Source organism: Onychostoma macrolepis, chromosome 19, assembly GCF_012432095.1.
Source record: "Onychostoma macrolepis isolate SWU-2019 chromosome 19, ASM1243209v1, whole genome shotgun sequence".
NCBI classification, from domain to species: domain Eukaryota; kingdom Metazoa; phylum Chordata; class Actinopteri; order Cypriniformes; family Cyprinidae; genus Onychostoma; species Onychostoma macrolepis.
Genome location: NC_081173.1, coordinates 27,508,754 through 27,526,119, shown reverse-complemented (window position 1 = coordinate 27,526,119; position 17,366 = coordinate 27,508,754). Strand labels below are relative to the sequence as shown.

Sequence of the window (17,366 nt, the reverse complement as noted above, 5' to 3'; positions counted from 1 at the left end):
GTGGTTGGGTTTCTAGTTGGCCTGCCTAACCCAATTTCGTGAGATTTTCTCCAGAAGTCTTTGTTCTATGTGGAGTCACTTGGTGTGAGCCAGTTTGCCGGTTTGCTTTTGATTTCTTCTTTTCACTTGTTGTTTTCTTTTCCCTCTTCACCATACCTAACAGCATAGTTCTGTTGTGTCTTTAACCTCTCTTAACAGAAAAAGAAAACGGATCGCTATTGTTCTTTTCCTCTCTGTTCCTGTGCATGGGTTTCTTTCTTTTCCTACAGCTTTGTTGTGCCGAAATGCACTCTGACAGACATTTTGTGTAATCGCTGATGCACAAGACCGTCTTGATGGTCCATTTCTTGAAACGTTACCCGTTGTCGATCAGCTACGGAGCGGCTGTTTGGCTAAATGGACGCGTGTAGGCCTGCGAGCCACTGTGCTTTTGGCACTTTCTCATGCCAAGGCAAGCGCAAGAGCCGCATTTAGAATCCGTGGGAATCCTTTTGGAAATTTCAATTGTCTTGTGGGAGAACAAAGGCTCTTTGTAGGCGCTCTGTAGCAAGAAAGTGTGGGATGTTGTTGTAATGTTTTTTTTTTTTTTCTCTCTTTTCACATCAGCATTATAGGGGAGAGTTTTATCACAGTCGTAAGGATGCCTGGTGCTTAAAGAAACATTCACATACAATCACTTCTTGATACATAAACCAGTGGGTTGTCACTGCATTGTCGTTGATCTTGTTTGCGTGACGTTTTGCACAGCCCTGCTTAAAAGGCCAGTGATTTCCATGCTGGTGGAGGCTGCTTTCTGCTGGTTAGTACTGGTCTAGCAGGTCTCTTCATCAGGGTAGGAGAGCTGTTTTGGTGTGTGTTTGTGTATGTGTGTGTGTGTGTGTGTGTGTGTGTGTGACTGAATTTTATATGATCGAATTTGAGTGAAATGTGCCTGTGGCAGAGAATTACTCATCAGTATGTGTAATCTTTGATACTTTTCTTTAATACACAAAGTAATTTAGTACTTGAGACAGCGATGATCAATCACGCAAACTCTGCTGAAAAACAAGCTGCTTAAACCAGCCTAAAGTAGGGACTTATTTAAGATGGTCTAGCTGCTCCCCCAACATTGCAAGCTGGTGTTTATCTGGTCGATCTAAATCACTTTGCACCCTGACCATCTGAAAAGTATTTAAAAAAACCCCTGCAAAATCATCAAAATTGACCAATTTAACCGATTTAAATTTGTCTAGATGGTCTCCCAGAATGGTCAAGCTGGCGTTTCGCTGGTCGGTCTAGCTTCCTAAAGACACTTCCTCTGAAAAGTGTCCAAAACCCCTCTAACACCATCAAAACTGACCAGTTTGCACAAATTTGCAGACCTCTGCTGTTTTTTTCCAGTACTTGACAACTTGGACATGACAGCAATCTTGAAACCCCTACTGAAAAAAGAAAAAAAAAAAACTTAAACAGTGCAAGGCTTTTCAGCGTGGACAAGTTGTTTAAGTTTGGTCAGTTTTATGGCAAAACATATCGGCATAATTTTTCATATCGGGCTGATGCCGATATTTACATTTTAAGGCCATTATCGGCCGATTCTGATAATATCGTGCATCCCTGCATGAAACCCTTACTGAAAAAAGCTTAAGCAGCAAAAGGCCTCACAGTTTGGACAAGTTGTTTAAGTTGGTCAGTTTTTATGGTTTTGGAGTGTTTTTCTGTTTTTTATTCAGTTGGTCATGGTGGGGGACTAGCTAAACCCTAGATGGTTGAATCTGGTCTAGCTGGTCTCCCATCCTCACTGAAAAGTGTCTAAAACCATCAGAACTGTCCAGCCAGTTTGTCCCTGCTTGTTTAGCCTGGAAGACTAAATTGAACGAGCTAAAACCAGCAAACTTGATTTTGGACGATTTAACCTGGGTTTTATTGACAGGGAGTACAATTCAGTATGAAAAACTTATTCACTACCCACCTGCAATTTTTAGTTTACCCATCTGCTATTTTGTGCTGGTTTTGTGCTGCGCCGTGTGTATTTCAATTAAGTCATTAAATCAGGTGTAAGCAGGGCCTAATGCGAATGCAGGCATGAATGTCACACCATGACAAAGCTCGGCGGATTGCTCGGTGAGACTTGTGCTGACGCAAGAGGAATTTAAAAACCTCCAACTCCCAAACGCTGTACACGTGAATGAGGCTAGATTGCACTGGTTCCCAGTGGGTCCACCGGCCTAGCTGGAGAGAAATTGTGTGTGTGTGTGTGTGTGTGTGTGTGTGTGTGTATATGTGTTTGTGTAAAAAAATTAAATACAAAAAAAAAGTGAGAAAAGACGGTAGGAAGGAGGGCTGTTTTTAAGAGGAACATCCCCCAGACAGAATACTCTAGAAGTAGAAATCTCTCTCTTTTTCTTTTCCCCGCTTTCCTCCCGCCTTGAAGGGGGGAGACCTCCGCTTGTGCCAGCTAACAGACTAATCATGCAGCTTGCCAAGAAGGAGTGTTTCCTCATTTCTTTCCTCTCCCTAGCCATTTTCAGACAGCTAATGCAGAAAACTGAAAGCTTTCATTGTAGACTCTATTGGGGGGATTGAGAGGCCATTTAGCTGCTTAAATTCTTGGCTGAAGCTTGGTGCCGTTTATTGGGGTTGGTAGCGGCTGCTCTTGAGTTTTTGCAGAAAACACGGGCACACATTTGCATGCACGCATGTAAGCGCATCCACAACTTAAAAACAGCACACAAGGCACGTCCCTGCTGAAAAGACCAGCGTGTTTTGAATGCAAGAGTTCATTTGTCAACAAGAAAGACCATGCAGTCTGGCAAATCTAGGGCAACCATTATGTTTTTTTTTTTGTTTTTTTTTGTTTTTTTTAGAAATCTCTAAGTTCTCCTCCCACTAATGTTTTGCAATATGATCATATTTTGAGAATTTCTTAGTCGCAGTACAAAGAAAACTTATTATAGCAGACCTAATAAAACAAAAGTAACGCACAGAAGACTTAAGTAGCTGAATATCTAGTGGCTAGTGCTTGGTTGTCAATGTCTGCTTGGTAGTTGTACATCACGCTATAAAATCAATATTCATGAATCAAGATATTAAATATTAATATCAGATATCATTCCTTCAGCATGGCTATACTGGTTTATCATGTAGAACAGCATCAAACTAGCACTGAAAGGATGTTCCAGCTGGTCTAGGCTGGTCTTTTCAAAAAGGACATTGAACGAAAGCGTGAAATGAATTTCTGAATCCAAAGATTAGCTCATTCAGTGCTGATTGTAGACTGAGGCACTTCACTGCATCCATTCATGATTTTGCCCATTTGGATCATCAGATTTGGGTCTGTGACTACCAGATTTTCAAATTAGTGCTGAACTGAACTGGATTTTGATGGTCTATTCTTAAAGGTGAAGAGTGTAATTATAAAAATTGCTCATAAGTACCACTTTTTAGGGAAATCGTCCTACGAATTTCTTAGGATTTCTTTATACAATATATCCAACTTTATTAGCATACATACAGCATACTCACGAAAGGCAATATACATTACACTTAAAACATTTATGTAGAAACAATTTTCACTTAGAAATTGCTAGTAAATTATTTTACAAAGAAATGGTAATTTACAAATTGAAATTTTAAAGTAGAAACACTGAAATAGTATTTTCTTGTAAAACACACTCCAGTAATCTCCACTGCTTGATTTCATTGTCACAAAATTGTGCGCTCTGATCTGCTAATGTGACAAAGGCATGACGGTATTAAGATATTATAAACACTAATATCATGGTTTTCTTTAAAGCTGCTTTGAAACAATGTGTACTTGTGAAAAGCGCTTTATGAATAAATTTGAATGTGACATTTGAATCTTTCTTCTAGTTGACTTTGCATATATATATATATATACACACACACACACACACACACACACACACACACACACACACACACACACACACACACACAGTATATCAAACAAATGACACACTTCATCTTTAAATAATTACATTTGGTTCCTCCAGTCTTGAATATGTGCTGGCGTACTCAAATCTGATGTATTCCTGATGTATCATATCAAGCAGTTATAGGGCTCTTACCTATGGCGTCTTAAGCCTTGCAGTGTGAAAACAATGTCTGAAACTCAGCATGTGAGATAAGGTGAGAGAAAGACCTCAGTCGACTGACACCTGGTTGAAGCTTATCACCCACGGCTTAGCAAGAGAAAATCGAGACAAAAACGGAGGCAACGAGAGGGCGAGGAGATATCGCCCTGCTAACATTAAGTGAAATGTCAGAAAACTGGGCTGCCAAGATTACCTGGCTCTTAGCCCACCCCGTCCATCATTAGGACTCATTACAGATGCTCCGAAACCTCAGAGCGCACGGTGGAAACACGAGGGCTCGCCAGCTTGCCTTTTTCTTTGCTTTGATCAATTGCGGAATAGAAATTAGGCTTTCATGGGGTCTTGCTTTTGGCTGCCTTGTTGACCCGGCCGGATTCTAATGATTTAATGATTTACTGGGCTTTCCTTAAAAAAGCAATGAGCAAATGATTCATGTGGAACGTTTAAGTATTCATGAACATTATTAGCCATTTGGAACACTGAAAGATTTAGTTATGTATTCTTTTAATGAAAATGTTTTGCCTTAAAAAAATCCTTATTTCTTCTCAAACAACGATAAATTGAATATCAGAGCTATTTTGCGCAGTTTTTGACACATCGCTTGTGCAATCTACCCTAGAAGCGGGCAGCTCGGAGCGCTTTAAAGATGTATCAAGCGATGCATCTCTGTGTCTGAATCAATGGAGGCTTACTTAAAAGCAGTATTTTTACTGAGCCGCTCCTTCATCATTCTCTCACAGCAATTTTGTACACATGTCAGAGTTTAGAATCTGCCGGGCCGCATATATACCGATGCTTTAATGTTCAAAAACAGAATACATGCCGTGCTTAGCCAGATGGAGCCGGCTGCATTTTTTTTTTGTTTTTTTCCCTCCATAAACATTTAGTTTTCAGGCTCTCATTACTCCCCTCGGTTTTCTTTGGGAAAGTAGTCTTCGCTCTGAGTGGATTATGAGGAGCAGGCTGTCTGAAATGGGACAATGGCACATTTTTCACGAATTTCTCACGGATGTTGACACTGATGTGATGGCGGATGCAATGAACTGTTGAAAAATCATTACAGGATCCTTTTACAGCTTAGCTGTGGTTAGCCTGGCTTAGCCAAGCGATTTCTACCGCTTCCACAATCCTGTTATCTGTCATTATTCGTCATTACCTGAAACTTCCCTCTAATAAACTTGTGCTCTGCATAAAGGGCTAGACTATAAATGGATCTGTGTTCCAGTCTTCTCGTCATATTCAATATGTATCTTTATTTAAAGGGGTGTTTTTCCCCCCCTCAAACAGAGGAGCTATCATTTTCAATCATAGAGCCAGATGGATTCAAAATGTTTAATGCAATAAGTAAAATATAGGAATTCTAGTTAAAGGGACAGTTGAAAATGTTATTCATTCACCCTCAAGTTGTTCCAAACCTATATGAATTTCTTACTTCTGTTGAACACAAAAGAAGATATTTTGAAGTATTTTGAATAACCAAACCGTTGCTGGTCCCCATTGACTTCCATAGAAAAAAAATACTATGAAAAAGTCAATGGGGAACAAAAACGGTTTGTTTGGAAGAAAGAAATTCATACAGGTTTGAATGAATGGTGAAATAATGCTAACAAAATGTAAATTTTTGAAAATGTTATGAGCTATCCTTTTAATAATCAAGACCAACACAAGAATGAACTAGAATGATTTTCAGTTACACACACCTATATAACAATAAACAAAGCAATATTTTAGCTTATTTATAGTCGTCTCTACATATTAAACTGTGACATGGAAAAAGTATGCCATGGATGAATGATATGCAACTATTTTCATTTAATATAAATGTTATATACCAGTATAAAAACAAACATCAATATTTACCTGCGTATATTCTTACTAAAACATTTTAATAAGTGAAAAAATTGTCATGCAGAGACGATCTAAATTTCTGAGTGATGACGCAGACAAAACATTGAATCAGAGGTTTGATTTGATTCACTGATAGCAGCGAGACATCATGAAAATAAATTGAAAAAATGCCTGTGTGCATATATGTATGTGTATACATACTGTATGTATATATACTGTAGTATTTAAAATAGCTTATGGAGGTAGTGTGTGTGTGTGTGTGTGTGTGTGTGTGTGTGTGTGTGTGAGATATGCCAATGTTCGATTTGTCACCCAGCTCTTTTTGTACATGATGACATTTTTGGAAATCTCATGTTCACGACCCAAGACCTGGCGAGGTTGCAAGGTTTTTTCTTTTTATCCTGATGTTGTAATCCACTCAGCCATGCTTACGCCGGGTCTTTGATGTACAGTGCACACGGTGACTTTAGCAGGACAAAAGAAATCAAGATAGGCACCCTGGGATTATTGCCTGCCACAGATCGAAATTGAGAAACGTGCATGTCAGAAATACCATCCTCCTCCAGAGAAGCTGCTAACGCCCAGCTCTTTAAGCCGTCAACAAGCGCGTGCGCGCGTGTGTTCTAGCACGGAAACGAGTGTCTCTGGCAATAGTGTTATTAGGATCTGCTCAAAGCCCAATTATACATCGAGATCTGTTGGATTTAGCACTTTCTAACAGGCGCTGCACATGACCCAGTCGTGTAAGCACACAATTTTGCATCTCAAAACCTGGGTCTTTTTGTGCTTTTCAAGTAATTACCTTGGTGGAAGTGCACTCTTTGGTCAGGCAGCCCTTTGGACGCTTTCCTACATCACTTTTGGCAGCACCATTAGTGGTCACCACGTCACCTGTCAGTTAGCCCGGGCTTTAGGAGGACAGCGGGAGAGGTTGGTGTAAGCTGAACTTATGCGCCCTGAGCTCTCCAATAAATCAATACAGGACGTGTGAGACCGCAGAAGGGAGGGGCCACCGCAGGCCACGGCTGAGATTTGAGCCTATTCTTTACAGTCAAAGGAAATGCGATCTGTCTGCGTTCGTTCGCTCTATCCATCATACCTCTCCTTCTGCACTGCCAAAAACCTGTGTATTTTAGCAGAAATAAATTAGAATATAATGATCGCACTCACGCGGTGCATGTGCGGCTCACTTTGGGTGCACTGTTGTTGTGTGATTGATTGCTTCCATAGCGGTTGTATTTCTACCTGGGGTGGTAGTTGTGTTATTTTATAAATAGGAACCATTTATAGATGAGTGAAATGCGGGCGGCGTTGTGAGGACCTGATGTGGAGCTCTGCTAGCAATCAGACTGCCGAGTGGTCTCTATCTTCAACCTATAGCTTGGGAAAAACATGGATAATGGCATAAATTACAACCCTGAATTCCATAATTATAGTTAGTGCCTTCTTGTGCTTTGGGAAAGGTGCCATTTTGTTGAGTTGAAAATATCTGGAATTGATCAATTCTACCAGGAAACTGATGACACAATGTATAGAGAGCTTCTGCATATGCAAATACAGTTGTGTTCCGTAAGTAAAAAGTACATTCATATATAATGTATGTCTGTATTTATATGAAAGACCAAATAGGAAAAACTTGTATGAAACCAGAATGTACAGTTGTAAATATACTAATCTTAATATATAAATGTAAATAATTGTGTTTGTGTGTACATGCATACATACATACATGCATACTAAGGATGGGCATTTCTGATCATATTTCATTTAGAGTAATCCACAGGTTTGAGAAACGAGTACTCGATTAATCGGGGGGTGGAGCTTAAGCAAGGGGCGGGGCGTGTGCGTCATAGCGACAATTAAAATATTTTAATTAAAGCCCTGTTAAAAACGTTGATGATAAAACTATGACAGAATTCAGAAAATAATTAAATTAACACAGATTATTAAAAATCACCATCAATAGTGGTTAATACAGTAAACATTTAAAAGAAATAACAGTGTGAGGTGAAGCTGAAGCGCTTTTTCTACATGAGGCATTGTGTATATAAAATGAATCACATAGCCTAGATACACAATATGTAAATGTTATATTACAAATTGTATTTATCTACACAAAATGCATGTGAGCTTGAACTGTGTGCCAACCAGAAAGTAGTGGATGCGCTTCTCCCGTTACAGGGCGCTTTAAAACAATGGCAACTGAAGCCAAAAAAAGTTATTTTACAGTATTATCCCCATCAATATTTATGTGTCTTATTATTTGTATAAATATTTTGAATCAGTTTTTAAAAAGATAACCTACCTTTTTCTGTTTTATAAAACAAATAAAACACACGTTACTCTGCTTTTCAGTTATTTTATTCAACTGTTATTTTTAACAAAACAATATTTTACTTCAGCAGCATCACAACAGCTGTGGATCAAAAAAGTTTTTTTGTAAAAGGTTCGCAAAAATAAAGTTTAATACAACTTCACCAAACGACTGTTAAGTAGCCCATAACCTAACGAAAATTAGAAGCCAGCATAATTTCGCTGCGTAAACTTAAAATAAAAATAGCCTGAATATTTTTACCACAGCTATAAAACTTAAAGATTAGGTAAAATAACATTTCTTTCAAAATGATCAGTCGGTAAAGGTAAATAAAATAAAGCCGGCATAATTTAACTATGCTGCTTAAAACTTAAAACAAAAACAGCCTGAATATTTTACCATGCATGGCTAATAAAACTTAACATAAGGACTACATATTTTTATTCAAAAAGATCAGTCGGTCTACGTGCTCAGATGAAAGCCGAGTGCGGAGTCTATTTACAATTAGACCGGCGGTCTTTTAGGTAGTTGGCAATGTTCACAGCTGTGTGTCTTTCCTTGAAACCTCGCGTCTCTAATACTGCGCTGTGAATTTTTGAACAAGCGCATTTTTCGTATAGAGCATCAATCCTTGCAGTGACCGTTTTGCGTGATGGGACAGTATAGTGGGGCTCAACGTAATTCATTAAACGTTTAAAACCTTCACCTTCAACAAAACTAATAGGCAGTAAGTCTTCTGCTGTCATTTCTGCTATTAGCTGCATCATCTTCTCTGCCCTGCCTGTGTCGCATTTCTGTCTGATGGTGAAATCTCTTATGCTCGTCTGACTGCTGGTAGTGGCATCGGCATCATCTGCTTTTTTGTGTTTATGTGCAAGATGGTAACGCATCGAACTTGTTGTGGAGTTGTAGACGAGTGTGGCGCTGCACATCTTACACTTGACAGTTTTTTCGTCAAGTTTTTCAAAGTGTTGCCAGACATCGCTGTGCGCTTTAGAAGCCATATTCGCTCTGTGCTCCGGTCTTGTCTCTAGACCACAACTTCTCGCAGCCATAACCAATCAAATATCAGACTACCGCCCAAATACCAGCATAACCAATCAGAAAGAATGAAAGTAGTTTAATAAAAAAAAAAGAAGCATTTTTAGAGCCAATCGATCATCGTTTTCATGCTCGATCGTCACTGATGCGTTCGAGTAATCGATTAATCGAGTACTCGTGCACATCCCTAATACACACACACACACACATAAATAAATACATTAGTAAATAAATTTAAATCGTGAGTATGCAGTTGTAAATGATAATATATAAATGTGTATTGAAATATATAGATATAAGTCTGAATTATAGAATATATATGTAGTTCTTTCCCTCATTAAAGCCGTTGTACCTTTTGTCTTTTTATTCCATTTTCAAATTCTTTTTAGCTTCAAATCAAAATTGGAAATGTTATCATTCACCTTGTAGATGGTTGATTTGGTTCATGCCTTTTAACTGTTATAAGCCTCTTGTTTTTCTTCAAAAATCCCTATGGGGAAAATTAATGGAAACAAAAGTTGGCACTAAAAAAGTGGATGGCCACTAATGCGCTCCATATAGGTCTTGTGTTTTAATAAACTCTCTAAGAAGTTATCATTTCTCACATTGTTATCCTAAGCAACCAATTCCAGCTATGCATGTATGCAGGAAAATTGAAACGTGGACTTTAATGTTGAGCGGTTTTGTAGCATGCCATTAGCAGAATGTGGCAGAATAATAATGTGCTGTAGTTATGGCACTCGAGGAGCATAGCAGACACGTTAAAGGTCACAAGGTCTGAAGAGGTGCTTTGTCCGTGAGCCCATCAACATTCTTAGACAATAATGACCTTTAACAGCTTCCACAACTCTCTAAGGTTCACTCTTAATGTGGGTTGTAGGAACTTTACGTTTTTCAATAACACTCATAAAGAGTTGTGTTAGTAAATTCTGCGGCTTAATGTTTTATTAGCCCCGAAGTGGATCGATAGCACAAGACTTCCCTGCTGGCCAAGTGCCATCGTTTGGATAACAATATCTTAAATTTACCCAAAAAAGGTTAAGCCCTCACACTACGGCTACTTAAAGATGCAGGATCGTTAAAATTGAAAATGTCTTAAGTGTGCGGCTCCGTTTTTTTACTTGACAACAAGAGCGGTCAAAATGTAACACAGGCTATTTGTTCGGTCATGCTCAGAATCACGGTGAAGCGGCGCCGTATCTCTCCTCAACCCACCTTTTGTCTTTTGTCTCTCAGTCTCAGAGCTAGATGTCGTCCGTGGGGTTCACAGATACTGTCTGCCAGGCCGATGAATAATGGATCCTGAGCTGTGGCATCTGGCAGAGATAGCGCCAGGAGAGTGAGGTTAAGAGAGATTGGGGATGTTAGCTGGTTGTGTAGTCATGTGTATGTGTGCATCTCAGTCCCACATGCGAGCCTGTTTTCAGTAGCAGCGGGGCTTGAAGAGACTTTAATGACAGTGGACTGAGAGGCACGGCGAAATGGAATAGGGTATCCTAAGAAAGAGCTCTTTTAGCACCTCTATATCTCCCGGGACTGGGATAAAACAAACCAGCAGAGGAGCAAACGAACAGGAAAAAAAGTGTGTGGGAGAGGGAGCGATCGTACGCTTGTTATATTGCAGGAATATTAAGTCGTATCCAAATTGTGTGGGAAGAAATTTAATGTACTTGTACATGTTCACACATATATTTTCATCAGTAGCCTACTCTTCTTTTTGTATGAAAGGTTTCTCAGTAGTTCTGGAGCCCGTAGCGTAAAAACGAGCAGAGCAGAGACTTTTTTTTTTTTTTGGGAAAAAGCCTCTTGACTTGTTTCTAGTAGCCTGAATACATAATGACTCAAATTGTCATGGTAACGGGGGAAATTGCAGGAGGTGGAATTGGTGATTGCTTGACCGAGAGCGAGGCATAAGTTTATAGGAGTGTGCATGCTATTTGGCCTTTTAATTAAACAACCTACAAAGCTTCAGCTTATTTCAGTAGCACTGTTTGCTAAGGTTACAGTCACTGTTACTCTAACCCTCATATTTATGTTCAGACCAACAGCACGCTTGCAAACATTGACTAACTTTAGAAACGATACACAGTAGTGGCATTTCTGAATTTAGCGTAAATAATTCAATGACTCGCTCGTTTAGAGATTCACTTGTTTGTTTTCTGAATGAATCAGCGTTTTGAATTGCTTAAATAGACATTTCAACATTTGAATCAATTTATCATACAGAAAGAGTCACTAAGCCTTTGAAAAGTAATGGAAAAGTACAGAACATTTTAATGCATTCTTCTTCTTTTTTTAAATTAAAAGAATCATACATTACAGCTTGATTAGTATGTAAATATTAAAAACACTTTTCTGTTATGATTCAAACAGTAACTCTTAAAGAGTCTTTTTGAGTGATTCATTAAAAGAAACAACTCTCTTTTGTACAGTTAGAGCTACTGTATGGGCATGATATGATTTCTCAAATTGCGTGTCTTGAGAAAGTGTGCTATTGTATTTCAAAGCAATTTAAGAGATCACTTAGAGATACCTTGGCACCTACAACACTTTTGCATTGGAGAAAAGAGTTTTGCACTGACAAGCACCACTCAGGTTTTTTCAGAAAACTGTAAAACTGTTATTTAAATCAGTGAGCTGGGTGTATTTTTAATCCATTTAACTTCTTACAAAACCTCAAACTCGTGCACTTTTTCATAATTCTCTCGCTTTGCATATTTATAAGGTTAGCTGTAGGACCACAGTTTTGTAATATATTGACTTGTGCAATAAAGTAATTTAACCAAATCGATGCAGTGGACTTGCAAAGCACTATTACTGTCTTTTCAGTTGCACAGACAGGCTGGGCCAGAAAACTTTTGATTAAATCAGACTGTAAATATAATTAATTTTCTTGACTTCACCACCACTAGATACTTACATGAATATAGACATCACTTCCTGTGCATGCTGCCTCAGCAGTGCATTCCATGCAGGCTCTATGCAGCATGAAATGGGGTTAATCCTTCCTGAAGCAGGTGTTCCTTTAGTGTTTGTGACTTGGACACGTTCCCGGGAATTTGGTGGGAATGCGCAAGCTGACCAATTAGCTGACGTTAGCTGGAGGGCCGCGTTCCCTATGTTACTTACGTTTCTTCCTCTTTGCATGACCATACTGTGACATAATCTCCACATCCCTTCTCCATCTGTGTGTTTCTCTTTTTAACTCTCCACTTGTGTAGTGTAATTCACCTGGTCAGCTCCCGAGCGTAGAAGGAACGGACGTTTGTGTTGTTTTCTCGACCCGAGAGCGGATTCGGCAAACTTGGCTCACACCATAGGACTTGTAGCTGGGAACTGGGGGCAGCCAAAAACCATTACTCAGTCTAAACTGAACCAAATCGTAGACCACCACCACCTATGGTGAAGAATAGCTACTACCACCAAGCAGAAACTTCCTCATTTGTGCCCCTCCCCTCCTCTGCAGAGTCGACTGAAGACCCGTCCAGTGCTGGCGTGGTGGCCGGAGCCATTCTGGGAAGCTTCTTGGCGCTCGTTTTGGTCAGCGCGTTGGTCGCCGTGTTAGTGATGCGAAGTCGCCGCCATCAGCATGGATATTCGGGCGACGGCGAGCAGGGCGCTTATGGCAACAAAACTCGCCTTTTTGGAGGCAAGAAAGCTAGCAAGAATGGCGCGGGAGCCAACAACAACGGGCCGATCTACACGTACCGCGAAAGTGACCCCGGCGCCCTGGTGGAGAAATGCAACGAGTTCCCACGCATGACTGGAAACACGCCGACTGCCCATGACATCCTGCTGAGTGGCGAGATGAATGAGGCTGAGCGCAGGAAGTTTGACGCTCTCAACGACAGCCTGGAGGATGAAGAGGACGAACAGTACGACCGTTTCAGCGGACTGCCGCCCAGCTACCAAATCCACCGGCACGAAGATGAGTGCACACCTTACCTGGACGACGACATGGAGTCCCAGCGAGACGGGTCCATCATCTCCCGGACTGCCATTTACGTCTAGAGGAAGCAGATAATACACCTGACTGATATTTACTTGACCTTTTAAAACAAAAAGATGGAAACTTGCCATCTGAGGAGCGGAAGCAGAACGGTTAATGTCACATCTGTAGACGAAAGCACTCATTATTGAACTTAAAACACACATTAATGCTACTCCCCTCACGATGTGTACTTCTTTTAACGCATAATACTGACTAAAAATAAGAGTTATTTGGTTGTTGTGTAACTGTAACTTCTCGTTAACGCCCATTCTAGCCAGAATCCATCTTTTGTGGTTGATTCACTCCCATGAGCACAATACTCAAGTGGGCTCTTTGAAGTGAAAAGAAAGCCTTGTGATTAAGCATAGAGGACTGTCAATGCTACGTCGCACGAGTGGCTCAGCAAGCTGTGACCTAGAAGCTAAGGCCGCTCTCTCCAGGTTGCTTACGGCAGGCTTCTTTTATCAAATCCTGGGAATGTCGTCTTCAAGAACAGCTGGATGTTTTGTTAGCGAAACAGAAAACAGGCAACGCAACGCTCGCTCCAGCATCTGGGTCATTCATCTGTGGCGCCGATCAACTCCAGCTGTGAACGCTTTTAACTTTCCCCCACTATTTTTTAGCTCTCGTTTATTAATCGGATGTCTTGTTACGCTAAAGGAATTTTCTGAATGACTCGAGGGGTTCTAGGCAGAGGCGTAATAGTGTTTTTTTTATTTTATTTTTTTTCTCTCCGTACTCCATCAACCTCTGCAGAACGGTTCGTTCCGGGCAATGTTTAATTCAGAAGAGTGTTGTGCATTAGCCGCTTGCGTTTTGGGCTGATGCATGTTTTTCCCAACCCCTGATTAATCCAGTTATATCAAAACCATAGAACGCAACATCTAAAAAATGCAGACAGGAGCACGACTAGCTTCAGCACGAATCCTTCCAGGAGGAAATAGGCTTGGAGTCTACACCACGTTGTATTTTAACTTCACTAAAACAGATTAAGTAGATTAATGCACATCATAGATTGGCGGCAAAGGCTGGGCCTTGAGAGAAACGCAACTGATGTGCCTTTGAGTGTGGGATTATGTGGACAGCGGAGCGCTTGACGGACCTCAGCGGGGAGCGTTAAGCCAGGCGGCATATGCTGCCCGGTTCAACGGAGTCCACGGTGTTGAAACGCTGCCAGCTGTGAAAAAAGGTCAAGGGGCGAAGCGCTCTCACCGTATGTTCGGCAGCAAGATTAGGCCACTCGCTTTACCGAGTCCCTCTAGAGCCGGTCAGTAGTTTGTTTTGAAGCCTTGTGCATAAGCTGACTTTTTTTTTTAGAGTACAAAAAAAAAGACATTTCAGACAACTATGAGTGTGTAACAATGTGCGTCCAGATGTGGGTTCATTAGTCTCTGGGTTGTCGGCGAGCGCGTGCTTTGCATAATATCGTGCCGCTTGTATGGATGCTTCAGCAGTGCTTTGAATTACTTGAGCCGTGACTCATTCATCCTTGGTTTCATAGCATCGAGCCTTCGGTGGAGGGAGGTTAGAGCGATAATGACAAAGGAGCAACACGCTCACCGATGCGACGCTACCCAGACAGAACTCCATATCCAGCAAAGCAGATATAGCATGAGTAATTTGGAGATTATACTATCTGGACCCAGTGACTGTAAAGGCGGTAGTTACTCTAGCCTACAGTGTTCACCCACGCTGCAGACTTGCAAGGCTGTTAATTTTTATCCCCCCTCCCTAAAGCACTTCAAGTTGCATCACTGCACTGAAAAATAAGGATGGCAAAGCTACTTTTCTGAGAGCTGCTTGGGCCTTGAAATATTCAAGCTGATAACGACGACAAAAATGAAGAAGTGGAGAGAGAAAATGGGGAGCTTATTGCGCCAGTCAATATTGTGTTATTAGCAGTAGCAAAGGTATTAACTTCACCTGTTTAGTATGAATTTGGAGTCAATGTCAGGCAGATTCATGCATTCAGAGAGGCCTGTGATGTATTGTGAGTTACTGTGCTGAACGTTTGACTTTAAAATGCTATTTGAGACTTGAGAAAACTGAAAGAGCAATGTTGCCAAATCAAGTTTTCACAACTTTTAGTATTAGTGTTTTAATAGAATCTTTTGTTGAACTTCTCTGAATGTTATTATAGAATATTAGTGTTAAGGGTTACATAGTGATGCCATGTCCTCATTCGCACAATCCCAAGGCTACGTAAAGATTAATTACTGAAATAATTGGGCAAAACTCACAAAGAATATGTCTGGGTCACATTTTACTGTAGAATCAAAGGAAGTAATTATCTTATGTGTTATTGTAAATGATGCTTATTTAAATTTTAAGAAGCCATTACAGTATCTTTTTTTAGAGTATACAATAAAGAATCGGTTTAATAAAGCCACGATGCAAAATAGGCCCCATTTACTTTATGTAACGTAATTTCGCAGATTTTTAATTTTGGAGTGAAAATATGACCTGGACGTCGCCTGGGAATGTTTGGAGATGAAAGATACCATCTGTCCACATGTTCTCAATATTATGAAACAAAAACATATGTTTTGATAAGTTGATGTAAGTGCCTTCTGGGATGTGTTTTAGGTTTGGAAGCTCGCCGCAATTCATGCGATGTTGAAATCCTATATATTGTAAATGGATGCCATACTTAAAGACTGCAATCAATCAACAATATTAAGAAAAGAAGAAAAACAAGACCACCTGAGCAACGGCAAATTGTCCCCACGTGATGCTTCTTAATTGCTCCGCATTATGGTGCAAGTCATTATTAACTCATCAGCTGTGGAGCTGATTATTCCTTCACTCTGAATGTTGTGTTGTGTTGTCAGGTTGTGACACTGTGTATGAAAAACACTCGGACAGATCGCTTCTGCCTGACGTCTTTTGTGTAAAAACTGCAACAGGTTCCTATCACATCACGTAACTGCTGTATTACAAAAAAAATCTTTGTCAAAACTTGTGAGAACAAACTATACTCTCTTCTTTTTGTTGAGCTTGTTATATACTATGGATGGAAACCAGTGCTATCCTGTGAGGTGTTGATGGTGTGTATCTTGACGTGACGTGTCCTATGTGTGAGATATATATATACTGTATATGTATGTATTTATCATCAAGAAATCCAGTGAGAGAAAAATGTTATTTATCGGTACTGTAAATAACAGATGTAGTGGTCAGTTACGGCCAACACCAAATATAAAGCAGATGTAGTATAATAGCCCAGAGTAGACAAGAGAATAACCTCAGCTGCCTTGAGTCTGTGATTTAGACAGGCGGGCCGGGAATCCTGCGCATTCAGCAGATGTAGTTTCCCAGACGCACACTAGTTAGTAACTGGCACACGGCCTGCGATGAAAGTACAGTACGGATTGACGTTCTCGCACAAACTTTTTGCACTGACAACTTTTTGCTCTCTTTACCCTCAACAACATGACACACACTCTCACCCCTCAACATGACAAGACGTCAACACTAGCTAGACACACACACACACACACACACACACACACACACACACATGCACGCATACTCGACTGTAGCGGGTGAATCTCGTGCTCATGTCCTGGTCATATGATGCCTGTGACTCAAAGAAGAGAAATAAGAAGTTACTTTTTGTTTAAAGATCATTGTAGCTTATTTTTCATTTTGTCATGGAAATTTAAGTACATTTTCTAAATGATATTTTCAGGCCTGAAAAGTATGAAAAATAGTATTGAATTGGTCAAAATTATTTTTTCTTTGACTGTAATTAATTTATTAATAATAATAATAATAATTACATTTTAAATGTATATACAAAATATAAAATGTTACTTTAAAATGAACAAGTCAAATGGAAATGCTTTAATTTACCTTTTAGTTGAGTTCATTTTGTAAAAATTATTTTTTTATTTTATTTTTATTATTTTAATAATTACGGCAAAGAATGAATCTGAAAATAAAGTAAAATTTCACTTCAAAATTAACTCAAGTAACTCAAGTGTTTGGATTTTAGTTATTTTGTGACTTGTTTTTTTTTAAATATTTTGAATGCATATATTTTTTAAATATTCATAATTATGGAAAAGAAAAT

The 17,366-nt window shown here is 39.8% G+C and overlaps 1 protein-coding gene across 1 annotated transcript in view; it reads left to right on the top strand.

Moving 5' to 3' along the window:
- The window catches only part of LOC131525263 (nectin-2-like), a 92,142-nt gene extending 75,119 nt beyond the window's left edge, over nucleotides 1-17,023 (top strand). Inside the window, exon 7 of the mRNA XM_058752655.1 lies at nucleotides 12,767-17,023. Coding sequence (XP_058608638.1) covers nucleotides 12,767-13,311 — 545 coding nt within the window. The 3' untranslated portion in view covers nucleotides 13,312-17,023. The remainder of the gene's footprint in view (nucleotides 1-12,766) is intronic.
- Nucleotides 17,024-17,366: the final 343 nt, after the last annotated feature.